Source organism: Camellia sinensis, chromosome 13, assembly GCF_055761805.1.
Source record: "Camellia sinensis isolate YWXY chromosome 13, ASM5576180v1, whole genome shotgun sequence".
NCBI lineage: Eukaryota > Viridiplantae > Streptophyta > Magnoliopsida > Ericales > Theaceae > Camellia > Camellia sinensis.
Window position 1 is genome coordinate 88,467,805 of NC_138973.1, and position 15,362 is coordinate 88,483,166.

At 35.3% G+C, this 15,362-nt stretch overlaps 1 protein-coding gene across 2 annotated transcripts; it reads left to right on the plus strand.

Moving 5' to 3' along the window:
- The first annotated feature begins 11,849 nt into the window (after positions 1-11,849).
- On the plus strand, positions 11,850-15,020 carry LOC114276615 (DEAD-box ATP-dependent RNA helicase). Of its 2 annotated transcripts, none has more exons than XM_028218400.2 (4): positions 11,850-12,033; positions 13,100-13,301; positions 13,390-13,445; positions 14,410-15,020. In XM_028218400.2, the coding sequence occupies exons 1-4, from the start codon at positions 11,994-11,996 to the stop codon at positions 14,739-14,741; spliced, it is 630 nt and encodes a 209-aa protein (XP_028074201.1). In that variant the 5' UTR covers positions 11,850-11,993; the 3' UTR covers positions 14,742-15,020. The 2 variants fall into 2 exon arrangements, with proteins under 2 accessions (XP_028074201.1, XP_082758922.1); XM_082902796.1 differs by having other exon boundaries at positions 11,865-12,032; positions 13,093-13,301.
- The last annotated feature ends 342 nt before the right edge of the window (positions 15,021-15,362 follow it).

Sequence of the window (15,362 nt, forward strand, 5' to 3'; positions counted from 1 at the left end):
TTTGAAAACATATAAAACAATATAATATATTTGTAAATATCAACTCATATTGGGGGTGTTTGGTGCAGCTTTTTTAAGCCAACTTATGACTTCTGGCTTTTAAAAAGTTATTTTGGACTGTTTGGTTAAACTTATTTCAAACAGCTTCTGATTCTAACAACTTATTTTAAGTCAAAAAAGCTGATTCTGAGAAGCTGCTCACCCCTTGCTTCTGATTATCAGCTTCTGCTGTGGACATGTTAATTCACCGTTATACTCTTAGATTTTTTTATTTTTTATTTTTTTAAAAATAGAAAAAGACTTAAATGGACTATTAAATATTATTATTATTTTTTATGAAAAATGTAGACAACTAGTGAATAATAAAAAATAAAAATTAATTGAAAAAGCTACTTCACAGCTTATTTAACAAACACTACTCAGCAACTTAAATCTATAATCCAACAGCTATACCAAACAGATTAACCGCTTCTGATTAAAGTCATAATCTATAATCTGTTAAGCTATAATCTATAATCTGTTTTAACAGCTACACCAAACACCACCATTGTAGGCTGCTGCCTAGTACAATAGGCATCAAGACATTGGCTTAGTACACTATGATAGTACATTGTTGCTTAGTACACTGTGACTGTGCAAAGGTTTATAGGATAAAAATTTTAAACTTTTTGATTTTTTTGATAATTTTTTAACTTTTTGACTAAAACCATCACCACCTACATAAAAATTTTAAACTTTTTGATTTTTTTGATAATTTTTTAACTTTTTGACTAAAACCATCACCACCTACCAAACGAGATCTAATAAGTATGGAGTAACCAGACTAAGGCCTCGTTTGGAAATAGGCTAATTTAGTAACTTTTTCGCTAATTGGTTAAAAAAGTAGGTAAAAAAAACTTGTATGTTTGGGATGACTTTTTGACTAATTACGAAAAGTTGTGCAAAAAGTAGAGAGAAGCCGTAATTGTTGACTTTTTGGTATGACTAATTGACTAATTGGCTAATTTAACAACTTTTTAGCTAATTGACTAAAAATGTAGCATCCCAAACGAGACCTAAGAGGCCCACTAAACAAATAATTAGGGCAAGGAACCCAACCAATACAAAGAAAACTACCTCTTAAAGATGAGGTATGCCTCATTCCCTGCACACAAACACACTCCAAGTTATCTGCTGTTCTAATTTCATCCTTGGAATGTCCGCGGCTCGAAATCACCGGTTGATCAGTGAAAGATTAATTTGAAAGAGAGGCTAGAGAGCAAAAGAGTGTTTCTGTATATGTGTGTTGTAAATTACAAGAGAAATGAACTCTCTCTTTATAGAGAGAGGCAATGTACATTGGATGCCAATCCATTACCACCGAAAGCAGAAAGAAGCCAGCTATACAATTAGCAAGAAAGCTAGACAGCTATACAACAATTAACAAATTAACAATATTATATTAACAGCCCCCCGCAAACTCAAGGAGGGAAAGCATCTACCAAGTTGAGTTTGGAAACAAGATCAGTAAAGCGGCCAGGAGGATGAGCCTTAGTGAAGATATCAGCGGGTTGATCGACTGAAGCAATAGGAAGAAGATGAACAGTTCCACAAGTAACATGCTGGCGAATGAAATGACAATCAATCTCAATATGTTTGGTGCGATCATGAAAAACATCATTGTGAGCAATCTGAATAGCACTCCGATTGTCACAGTAGAGAGGAGTAGGAGTAGATGAAGAAACTCCCATATCAGCAAGGAGCCAGCGAAGCCAGAGAAGTTCCTGAGTAGTATCAGCAAGAGCTCGGTATTCAGCTTCGGTGCTAGAGCGGGCAGTGAGAGATTGTTTTTTGCTACGCCAAGCAAGAAGAGAATCCCCTAAGAAGAAGCAGAATCCCGTGGTGGAGCGTCGATCCGTAGGATCCCCAGCCCAATCAGCATCGGAAAAGGCACGTAGGTCAAGAGAGGAAGAAGCCGAGAAGTGAAGACCATGGAACAGAGTGCCTTTGAGGTAGCGAAGGATGCGGAGTAGAGCAGTATAGTGGGGAGTGCGAGGAGCCGACATGTACTGACTGACAATGTGAACAGCATAGGCAATGTCAGGACGAGTGACTGTGAGATAGACAAGACTGCCGACGAGCTGGCGATAAAGAGTAGCATCAGAGAGAAGAGTGCCATCGAGAGGAGTGAGACGAATCTGAGGATCAATCGGAGTAGAGGCAGTTTTGCAATCAGTAAGACCAGCACGAGCCAGAAGATCGGATGCATATTTGGCCTGGGACAAATAGGAACCAGTAGAATCATGAGAGACTTCAAGGCCTAAGAAGTAGTTAAGAGTACCAAGGTCCTTCATCTCAAATTGTTGGTGGAGAAATTGTTTGAGGTGGAGAATACCAGCTGTATCATTACCAGTGATAATCATATCATCCACATACAGAAGAAGAAGAGTAGTACCATGAGCAGTAGTCCGTATAAAGAGAGCAGAGTCATAGGAACTAGAGGTGAATCCGAAGTCAAGAATGGTAGAACTGAACGTAGCAAACCAAGCACGAGGTGCTTGCTTGAGACCATAGAGAGCACGCTGTAGTTTGCAAACCTGATGAGGTTGAAAAGTGGACCCAGGTGGAGGTTGCATGTAGACCTCCTCAAGGAGATGACCATTGAGGAAAGCATTTTTGACATCCATCTGAAAGAGCCCCCAGTGGCGAGCAGTAGCAACAGCAAGTAAACTGCGAACAGATGTACGCCGAGCAACAGGAGAGAATGTCTCCTCATAATCAATGCCATATTCTTGGTTGAAGCCCTTGGCAACAAGACGAGCTTTGTATCGTTCAATAGAGCCATCAGAATGTGTTTTGATTTTGTAAACCCATTTGCAGCCAATTGCAGTCTTGCCAGGAGGAAGATCAACAAGATCCCAAGTATGAGCTTTATCCAAGGCATGAAGTTCATCAGTCATAGCTTGCTGCCAAAGAGGATTAGTACAAGCCTCACGATAGGAGGTAGGTTCATAAGTAGAGAAGGCAGCAGATCCAACAATATAATCACGAAGATGGATAGGAGGTTGAGTTACCCGGCGTGGCCGACCTGGAGAAGGATCGGTGGGAGGAAGAGCCGGTGGAGAAGGAGGTGTGGTTGCAAGAGGTAGACCTTCAGGGAGAGCAGGCTGGACAGGATCAGGGGTGAGCAAGGGCGTCTCGATGGAGGAGGAACCTGTATCAAAATCAGCAGAGAAAAGATCGATGGAAGGATCAGTAAATAGTGCAGTAGTGGAAAGTCCGGGTAAGTGAAAAGAGGATAACGAGGAAAACATTTGGTGTTCCCAGAAAACGACATGGCGGGAGATACGAAGACGTTTAGAGAGAGGATCCCAACAGCGGAAGCCTTTATGTTCAATGCCATACCCAAGAAAGCAACAAAGACGAGAGCGAGGTTCAAGTTTGGTGTGTTCATGGGATTGAAGTAGAACAAAGCAAGCAGAACCAAAAACCCGGAGATTGGCGTATGGAGGGGGAGTGCCATGCAGACGTTCAAAAGGAGTTTGATTATGGATGACAGGTGTAGGAGAACAGTTGATAGTGTAAACAGCAGTGAGGGCAGCTTCGCCCCAAAAGTTTTCAGGGCAGGAAGAAGAGAGAAGGAGAGCGCGAGTAGTGTCAAGAATATGCCTATGTTTCCGTTCAGCGCGGCCATTTTGCTGTGATGTGCCAGCACAGGAACGATGAGGCAATGTACCATGATGCTGAAGAAAGGAAAGGAAATCTGAATCCCGATATTCCATAGCATTGTCAGAGCGAAAAATTTTGATGGTTTTGGAGAATTGGGTGTGGACCATTTGTGCAAAACGATAATAAATGTGTTTCAATTCAGACCTATGTTTCATGAGAAAAAGCCAAGTAAATCGGGAAAAATCATCAATGAAAACAACAAAATAGCGGGATCCCCCCATAGTAGTAGTAGGTGAGGGTCCCCAAATGTCCGAATGTATAAGATCAAAAGGTGCAAGAGAAACAGAAGTACTTTTATTAAATGATAAAGCAGGTTGTTTGGCCAGTTGACAGGGTATACAATCGAAATTATCGGGAATTACATGACCCAACTGTCCACTAGAAACCAAAGACCTTAAGCGATTAACAGAAATATGCCCTAAGCGACAATGCCAAAGATGAAAGGGAGATAATGAGGAAGTAGATGTAGGAGCAGCAATTTGAGGAGAGTCAGGAACATGAAGGTGAATGAGTTCATAGAGACGTCCATGCTTACGGCCGATCCCAATAGTCTGCCCTGTCTGAGGGTCCTGTACCAAACAATCAGTAGCAGAAAATGTGACAGTTAGACCAAGTTCACATAATTGACCAATGGAAATAAGGTTTAAGGTAAGAGCAGGGATATGATAAACGTGAGGTATGGATAAAGAAGAGGTGGAAACAGTACCAACATGACGAACAGACATGAGAGAACCATCAGCAGTATGTATTGAGGGAATATGAGGAGAGGAAGATAAGGAAGAAAAAATAGTAGAACTGGAGGTCATATGATTACAACAGGCAGAGTCGAAATACCAAGAAGAGTTACCTGGAATGACAGACAAAGCAGTAGGAGGAGGTGTACCAGAGGGGGAGAGAAGCTGTTTGAGCATGGCCTCTACATCTGTTGGAGAAAAGCGAGGGGTAGATGGAGTAGGTGACTCAGAGAACCCGGCAGAGGTGGCAGTGTCAGTGTGATGAGACTGATTCCCGGAAGCAGCAGCAGCAGTGTGATGAGACTGATTGCCGGAACGGTGAAAGTTTCCCCGGGAAGAGCCACCGCGAGAGGAGTGGCTATTGGAGGATGAGCGAGAGGGATTGCGAAAACAATCCTGTTGCAGATGGCCAGGACCAAGTTTGTTGCAGTAGCGGCAGGATCTGACGGGGCAATGGACCAGGAGATGGGTTGAAGGAAGGCCCCGATTCTGACAGTAGAGGCAAGCAGTAGTCCGCTGGGGAAAGGATGGCCGGGACGGAGGAGTGGCAAGAACAGAGTCCACATGATGAGTTTGAAGAGTACCGAGACGAGTCTCTTCGGAGAGCAACTCAGAAATTGCTTGTTCAAGAGTGGGCAATGGATGGCGATGAAGCAGAGAGGCACGTACGGGCTCAAAAGATGAGGTAAGAGCCATGAGAAATTGCACCAACCTTTGCTGGTTGCGATGGATAGTAAATAAAACGGCATCTTCGGGGTCATGCCATGCTGGTTCGGAAAGAGCAAGCTGATCCCAAACAGAGTATATTTGAGAAAGGAAGTCATTAATGGACTGAGTGGATTCTTGGCGCATGCGGTGAAGTTGGTTCTGAAGTTGATATTGATGGGCAAGACCAGTAGTCTGGTATCGTTCTTTCAAAAAATCCCAGATGTCTTTCGCAGGAGTAGTTACAGAGTCAAGCTGAAAGCGGCCAAATTGAAGACTGATAGAGGTAATAGAGGTATTACGAAACCAGGTAATGATTTGGTAATTCTTACTGTCCCATTCCTCAAGTCGGTCTTCATAAGTAGCAGTATGAACAGGAGTTTCAGTAGTGGCACTGTCTTTTACTGGTTTAGCCACATCCCCGGTGACAATTCGCCAGAGCTTCTTGCCTTTGAGGAAAGAGGACATAGCTTGGGCCCACAGAACATAGTTTGAACCATTTAAAATGACGGAAATGGGATGGGAGGCATCATGACGATCCATAATACTAGTTGAGTAGGTTTAAAGTAATAGAAATAGATCCGTAGGAGCAAAATTTGGTAAAACAGAGTGTACCAGTGAGTCCGGAAGGTCGAAAATAGCAAGGAAAGGTATGCTGGACAGAGATGATGTCAGCAATGATGTCAGCGGCGCACGTTAGCAGAGTGCAGGGAGGAGCACGTTAGCAGGAAGGCAACGGCGTACGTTAGCAGAAAGCGCAGGCGCGGCGCACAGGAGCTGGTTTGGCGCACGCGGGTGCACAATAGCAAAGTGGCGCACGGTACGCGTACGGTAGCAGGCGCGGCGTATGGGAGCCGCGGATGTGTGGGCGCGTGTGGGCGCGTGGCGGAAGTGAGCGACAGGAGTTGGCGCGTGCGAGCGCGTGTGAGAGTGGTGGCGGTCGTGTTGACGCGCAGAGGCTAAGGGCGGCGCGTGTGGGCGCGTGTTGGCTTTTCTGAGAACGGGCTTGGTGCCGTTGGACTCAGGAGAAAATTTCGAACAGATTTATGTGCTCTGATACCATGAAAGATTAATTTGAAAGAGAGGCTAGAGAGCAAAAGAGTGTTTCTGTATATGTGTGTTGTAAATTACAAGAGAAATGAACTCTCTCTTTATAGAGAGAGGCAATGTACATTGGATGCCAATCCATTACCACCGAAAGCAGAAAGAAGCCAGCTATACAATTAGCAAGAAAGCTAGACAGCTATACAACAATTAACAAATTAACAATATTATATTAACAATCAGCATCAATTTTGTTCTATTTTGCAGGTTTTGGAGTCAAAACTTATCTTTTGTTTAATATAGAGTAATGTTAGAGGTATCAAAATTCTATTAAAAATTTTATCAAATATTTCACATGGATGTCCCATGTGAGTTCCGCAACCATGTAAGATATTTATTAAAAATTTTAATATAATTTTTGAAATCTCTATCATTTTTGTTAAACATATACTGCAAACTAATATGGTAAATTAATAAGCGTAAAACATAAAATATCATATAAACAGGAGAAAAAAATAAATACTCTTCATGTTCCAAATTATTGGTCTATTTTTACTATTTCAAACATTTTTAAATCATTTATATTTTTATTTTTTTTTCTATTATTTTGAAAATTTTCTCTACAAGAATTAATTGAGATATTTTAATTTATAAAAATAAAACTGATTATTTGTTAAGAAAATACATTATTCGATTAAAAAATATGAATGTCGAAAATGGACCACCAATTTAGGACGGAAAGAATAATTGTGAAGGTGCGCATGACAATTATTTCTTGGAACATAACTTTTATTTGCATCCAGTACATGGTTCATTTGTATTTATTTACAATTAATTTTATATTTATACCAAAAATATACCAACAGAGAAATAAATCACAGAATATAAATAGATAGGGGGGTTGCACTAGTATATGTGGGAGAGATTTTATTTGCACTTAAAACATCATTAAGCATATCCAATTTTTCAATACAATCTATTAAATTATTTAGAATTATAACTTACTCTCAATACCATCTTTTTTTTCCCCCCAAATTACCCTTCAAGGTAACATCTAAATAATAAACAAATCAAAATCTTAAATTATACTACTCTAAAAAACCTTTTCAAAAATCCTTAAACAAATTTCTCAACTGAAGGAGAACGATGAAACACAGTTCTCTTTTCATTTCTACCTCCTCGTTCTTTTCTAGTCTGATAATATTAATATATAATAATATTAAATAAATATATATATATATATATACACACATTTATAGACATGATTATAGTTGAAGAGGTTGTGATCTAGAATATTTTTCAGCTGGTGGGTGGTGTGGGGCTGGGTGTAAAGCCTGGGTATTTATTCCCCCTTTTGGTTAGTTGATCCTCTTAGAAAGGATGACTGCCATGTTTTTGTTTAAATTCTAGTTTTATCAATATATTTTCTACTGTTAACAATAATAACAATAACAACAAACAAATAAACAAATAAACAAAAAATATACAAGATATTGATGATAATAGTGAGTTTTGATGGGATGGATTAAAGTTTTGAAATAAGAAAAGAGATGAAGATAGTTGAATATAAAGAATATATCAGTTTTGTTAGGTTATATTTTTGGCAACTCCGTTTGACAAAACTCCTTTCAATTGTATTTGTTTTCGCACTTTTATTTCAATATGGCTATGAGTTTCTTAGATGCGAATCCAACCTGAATTGTGCCGTTCAGAGAAGTTTGTGATGTTAATACTTTTAAGATTGCCACTTCGCTGATTATGACGGGGGTCGAGCTGCCCGGTTAGCTCGCAGCCGAAGCAAAATGCAAAAATGCATTCAATTTTGATCTCCTCGCTCGAGCGGGGAAAGTAACGCTCGAGCGGGGTTTACAAGCTCACAGCATCTCTGCTATGCCTGAAAAAGTACTGGATGGTGTGATTCGACGCTCGAGCGTCGAAACTGACGCTCGAGCGTGAAGCTTATATGAATTGCGGAATATGAAGTCTCCGCTCAAGCGGGAAGTCCCACGCTTGAGCGGACTGCGCAAACATAGTTTTCCGAATTTCAATAAGGATTGGGTTTTCTTCCAAATCTAAGATTATTTTTGGTTTTCTATAAGTAGTTGGTTTTCTCCCAAAACTAGACTACTCCTGAAATCCTCCAAATCTTCTTTTTGGATTCTAAGGCTTATTTCTGGGGATATTTTGTTAGTTTTCTTTGATATCTTGATTGAGTATTCAACTCATGGTTTAAAGAGTATACATCAAAGGATTATTTGTTTGTTCTACACAAAAGAGAGAGTTATTCTTCAGTAGATTCTGAAGAATTTGAGCTAAAAGTTTTGGTGGATTTCGGAGTGGTTCATCGTCAAGACAATTCCGAGGTGAAGACGAGGTTAGAAGAGACACATAGAGGTTGATTCAATTCGGGCGTGGATTCGCTAGGTAATTAAGAGTATACCTGTGCAATTCCTTTATATCTTCTTAGTGAATTGTTTTGTGGCTGTTGCCCGTGGTTTTTTATCACAATTAGAGGTGTCCAATTGTAGTTTTTTCACGTAAAATCGTTGTGTCGATTTGTTTTGATTGTTTGATTGAGATTGTTATATATTGCTTAAAATTGATACATAATCACAAATCAACATTTAGAGGAGTTTTAGATTTTTCAGGTTTGGATGTATCATGAGAAAAAATATATATAATATTTTATTTTAAAATTTAATGTGTATTCCTTATTAAAAACTTTACATAGTTAGACATACTGAGTTATTATTTAGTTGCAAATAGAATCACCCCTACATGTGTCAACCCAAGCCCAACTCAGTTGGACACCAGGCTTAATTTTACCATTCCAAATCTGTCTCTAAAAGAATTTTTAAATCTCAAACCTAACAGTTAGCCTAATCGTTATGGGCTATTAATTTTATTTTTTAATTTTTTTTTCTGAAAAGAATTATTAAATTATTTAAACCTTTTAATAATTATTTAAATTTGCATTAACAAAATTCAATTATAAACTAAACATAGTCTTTTAATTAATAATTTAATTTAAGCCGTTGAAAAAAAAAAGGCAAATATACTTTTCTTATCTTTCATTAATTTTTTTTAAGTTTATTTTATAACTAATTATATAAAAATTAAAATTAATATTTTATAAATAAACCAGCTGGGTCAAGCTAAAACTAAGGGAGATTCTATTTACATCCAAAAAATTATTAAGTACTCTCAATTTTTAAATGCACTTGTTCAATTATTGAAAATTTTATTTTATTCTCATTACACCATTTTATTTTTCTCAAATTACCCTCAAGGCAAACCCAAATTATAAATAATAAACAAACTAAAAAAATTAAATTATTCAAAAACTTTTCAATACAGAAAAAAAAACAAACTTATAAGCACATAAGCATTATAAATACAGAAAAAAAAAATCAAACTTTTACATAAGTATTATAAAACTTTTCAATACAAAAAAAAAAACTTTTACATTATAAATTGTTCACAAGAATGTTGGTGAAAAAATTAAAACCAAATTTATAAGCACATAAGCATCTGGTACTAACAAGAAAGAGTAGTTCTCAAATAATATACTATTTAAATGACAAAATAAGAACAACTCTAATAATATGTTATTGTTAATCTAACTACTGGGTTCTTTAATTTTTGTCAAAAAAACGATATAGAAAATAATTGATGGTATTCTACAAAAATTGTGAAATCCCTTTATATGAATATTTATCTCATTTTTGATGGGTTGTTTCAAAAAACTATTTTGATTAATACTCTCTTTATTATTTGATTTTGTTCAAACTTTCTTCTAGGGTTTAGGGTTTTGAAATAATAAAAAACAATGATGTTGATGATGGTGAGTTTTGGTAGGATGGATTGGAGTTTTGGAGGGGGGAAAAAGAAAAAGAAAAAAAAAAAAAACTTTGATCTCTTGGAGAAAAAGATACAGAAATTTGAATAATAATAACTGATTACGGTGTACCATGAGGAAAAAATATATATATATATATATATATATTAGAGTTTAATAGATGTTGTACTTATTAGTAAATTCATATTAGCCTATAATAAAAATTAAAATTTATGAATTTAAATTAGACGTATCGAGACATATTTTAGGTTCAAATAGAATCCTCTAAAACTAATAATTTCAATTCTACCTTAAAAATTCAATAGCTCAAAATTTTAGAGCATCTCCAACGGTAGTAGGCATTTTACCTATCTAAATATTACTATAAACTATATATTTTATTTTGCCTATCGACTGTTTTATGTTTTTACTCCAACCATGCTCTTTATTTTAACTATTTATCCAAATACTATTAATTTTATAGAATGCCACGTCAACAACAAAGATGGAGGGAAATGATCCTAATGATTGAATACATTTTGCCTAGTATTGAAGGCTAGCTACATGTAGCTAGTGAATATGAGTTGAGGCAAAATGCCTAATCATATGCCTAGTGCATTGGAATTGAAAAAAGTGAATCACATTAGGCATTTTAACTAACAAGTATTATATGCCTAGTGCATTGGAGATGTTCTTAGTCCAACCTAGTTGTATGAGTTAATTTTTTTTTTTAAACCCTAAAAATATCCAAATCTAAAAGAAAAAAAAAATACAGTTTATCATTAATTTGATTTTTTTTTTTCAAAACATACACTGATTTGTTATTCTCCCTAAAATAAACTCCACTCTCTGTATTTTGTGATCAATTTTCTTAATTTTATTTTTTAAATATTTATTTATTTATTTTAATGTGTACTGTATTTCATACATTTGTGTATTGTATTTTTTAAATATATATATTTTTAAATATTTTAAATTTTAAAAAATTTGATTTTTATTTTATAAATATATTTTAAAATATTTTAATTCTTTAATATTTTAATTTTTTTTTCCTTTTTTTTTAATATTTAATTTTTAAATTTTTTTAAAAAAAATTGGATGGTCATAAATATCTAAATCATAGCAAATTATTTGACCAATACTTAAAAAAATAACAAAAACTTTTATTTGAAAAAATAGAAAAGAACAAATATTTTTCTTCAAAAATAAAAAAAAACAAAATATTTTTTCAAAAAAATATAAAACAAAAAATAATTTTAAAAGACAAAATAAAAAATATTTTTTTGAAATTTTTTTTAATAGAATTTTGAAAAGAGTTTGAGTATGAAGTTGTATTTTGAGTTTAAAATATTTAAAAAAAAATAAAATATTTACAAAAAAAAATAAAATATTTAAAATAAAAAATTTTAATAAAAATTATATATTTAAAATTAAAAAAATAAAATTTTCTTAAACATTTTTAAATATTTTAAAAAAATAAATCTAAAAAATTTCAAAGTACAACTCAAAATTTAAAAACTCAAAACTCAAAATATAATTTAAAATTCTTTTCATTTTCAAAATTTAAAATTCAAAAATTTTTTTCAAAACTCATAATCAAACAAATTTTATCTTTTTAATACTCAACTCACAACTCTACACTTAAATCACAATTCCACGCCGAAATCATAATTCTAAAATTAAAACAAATGGAACCGAAATTATTTGTCAAATCCTGATTGGTCACACCTCAGTGTCTGAAAAAGAATTACAAGTCTTCCTGTTGCAGAGAACCAAACCCCTCCATAGTGTCAACTTTGCCAAAGTTGGCACTTTCAAACCTGGTGGCATATATGAAACCTTTGATTCTAATATTATTCTCTCTACCATCTCTGCGTGCTCTGAACGGTCCATCTATTCTAATCCCAGATCGCATCAACCAAATCAAAACTCAACTTTGAAGAAACCTCTCCAACAGATCTCCAATGGCTGAATCTAAATCAGACCCATCAATCACTATCTCAGGTAAGTATTTCTTTTTTCATTCATTCACATCTTTTGATCTCATACCCATGTTACTTTTTTTTCTCATTTCTTGAACAAATCAAAGATTACATTGCCCAATAATTGCTATTTCAATTATTAATAGTTTTAATCAAGAACAACCCCTTTTGTGTTATTTGATTGATCATCCTTCTTTGTGTGTGTTAGAGACTAGAGATAGAGAGAGAGAGAGAGAGAGAGAGAGAGAGAGAGAGAGAGAGAGTCTTATTTTCTTTGCAATGTTGTTTGTTTGTAATCATCCCATTAAAGCATAGAAGGCCAAATTAAGCATATAATTTATAAATTAGCAGGCTTAAAGCTGCAAGAAGTTACAAAATTTTGATAGTAATTTGATTTGATAGTTACATGAGGCAAGAAGTTACATACAGTTACAGCTATTTTGAGAAAATCAAAAAAATATGCAGTCTACACTGATCACTCTGGTGGAGGCTTCATATAATAATATAGATAATCCTAGTGCATGTGTATCTCCCTATACTTGGTGTGTATCTTTGTGAATTTAGATGTTGATGTGATAAGAAACAACTCATAAAAATTTTAAGTTTTATAACTAAAGCAGTTGAGAGGATATGGGAGGAGGGGAATTGAAGCGGTTAGCTCTGTAGGGTAAATTTGGCATAAAAAATAGCATGATTTGGCTTCAGTTCATACCATGTGGGTATTACTTTTATAAGATACTAGCGATGGGTGCAAATGTCATGCGTTTGCAATTTGAGAAAAATTGATTAACAATTTTGAACGGTTTGATTAAGGAGAAAAATTGTTCAAACATATATTGGATATGATGTGGCAATTAAATGTGAAGGGTATTCTTGAAAAGGAAAAAAAAAAAGTGACGTCATTCACACCGAGTCATACGCTTTATATAATGGAATATATATATACACATCCTTCATGTGCGGTAAGGCTATTTTTCATAACCAGACCAAACATGTTGCAAGTACTATAATTATTAACTAGGTGGTGAGGTTCAAACATACCTATTGATACCATGTTGAATTGTTGTACGTTTTGGTGCCGGATAAAGATGTAAAAACACATGATCGCCATCATAATGAAAGTCATGGATTGCGCAATGACATTGATGAGGACACCCCAATGAATGACGTCAAAGCTCCCAATGTTTTTGAGAGAATGCAGGAAGAGATTGAGGCACTTGTTCAAACAATTCATCCAAAGAAAGAAACAAAGACTAGTCATGACTCAGTTTTGAATAAAACTGAAACAAGGTTTGGGAACACTTGTTTTCCTTGTGTTAAAATTGAGCTGCAAGTTGTGGACTTCGATTTCTTATTGCTTTTTTATGATTAATTGCAGGGATGAAACTATAAAGGCAGAGTCAAAACCAGAGAAACCAAATTCTGTGTCACAAGGTATCGTTTTTGATTACCTCTTCTTTGCAATGTTCACATATATATATACACTAGCGGTGGGTGCAGTTTGTGATTGTACATCTGAACATTTGGACAGTTTAACGAATGAGGATTGAATTTGGAAACTGTTTAGCAGTTACGGGATGTGCAGTTTTAGCGGTTACCGATTTTATGGATATTTTCAGAAAACAAAAAGCATAATAAAGCTTCTAAGTTGTGCGCTTTATCCAATAGAATAGATATATTTGTAGGAGGGGAATAGGGCAAAGAAAAAGTTGCATCGCACAAAAGAGAGACTCTAACCTAGGTATCATGCCTGGTAAGAGAAGCATCTCAGCGCAATGTTCATATAGGCTCCGGATAATTAGAGTTTGGTTTTGGTTGTGAACTTGTGATGGTCTGTGATTGGTTGTTTCCTCATATTCAACAACCTATCTTGTATAGTAAATACTTAAACTACGAATTTGTTTATACATGTAATGACAATTCTCAGTAGGAACTAGGGTTTAATCTCCCACAACCAAGGCAAAATGAAAGAAGAAAAAAGCAGCAGGACGCACCAAAATTTAAAGTGAAAATTCATCTTAGAAGGAAAAACCCAATGCACAAATGTGTCTATGAGCTTTATTGAGCCGAAGTTGAGGTTACCTCCAATTAGAGTAACTTTCCCACATGGTTCTAACTCGGAAAATTGTGTAGAAACTTCTGTTGGAGGATTTTGTGCCCGTGGCTCAATCTAGTGCACAAAGTAAAAAAATTGGTGATCTAATGTAAGAGGCTCCTACTAAAGCGGGGTTTGGGAAAACTTAGCCTTATGTTTTCTTGTAGAACTTAGGAAACTCAAACTGCTTTGGCTTCTGCATTGTTCCATGCACTCATTGGTTATTGAATTATCCGTGCTTGAGCATTTGATTTGAAGAAAATTTCAAAATATTCATTGATATTTTGGTTTTGATTTTTGTAGAAAAGGATGCAAAGGCACCCAATCTAATAGAAAGAGCTAAGGAAGAACTTGAAGCAATCATGCACAAGGGGAAGTCACCGCGCCATCATCACAAAGAAACTCATGGAACGAGTGATGACATTAATGAGAACACCCCAATTAGTGAAGTGAAAGGTCCGAACGTGTTTGAAAGAGCAAAAGAAGAGATTGAGGCCCTCGTTCAAACAATTCATCCTAAGAAAGAATCAGACGACAATGTTGTTCACTCACCAAAGAAGGAAGGTGGATTTCGGATGTCCGTTGGAAAGGGTTTGGAAAAAGTATGCTCTCCATGGGGTCACAAGAGAGATTGAAGGTAAACTTGTTTTCAAGTGTTGATTACTTTTGCATTATTAATTTTGCAAGAAAACTAGATCTGTGAAATTTTTCTTAATTATTGACGGTTTAAATACTCATTCGGCTTCGTTAAAAGATGTAAATTCATTGCTTGTTCTTTCCAGTTTTTTGGTGAATTTGTTTCAGTTATCAAATTGAGAAAGTTGCATACATATTGGCTTTCTTTGATATGTTGATTCCATGTATACAATTATAAACTCAATTGATAAAAAGATAGTTTGGATTTTGGATTGCTAGTTCAAGTCTGTCCTCATATTTTTCTGTTATTTTGCAATTGCATGCAGCCCTTCTCTGTTTTTGACGTACTTAGTCCTTACATATTGCCCCTTGTATCATTTTAGTCCATACATTTTTATTTTACTTGATTTTGACACTCATTTTGGATTTTGTGTCCATTAAATCCAATTGATAACATTAGTTAGGATTTTTTAGTCACTGTGTTGGTTGAGATTAACTCACTGAGTTGAATAAATATATAATTTTGCTTCTAAAAATATGAAATATGACATATGACATTCTCGTGCGCATTTTCTATCAAAAACAGTAATGGGTGCAATTAATTGAGCCAAATTAAGATA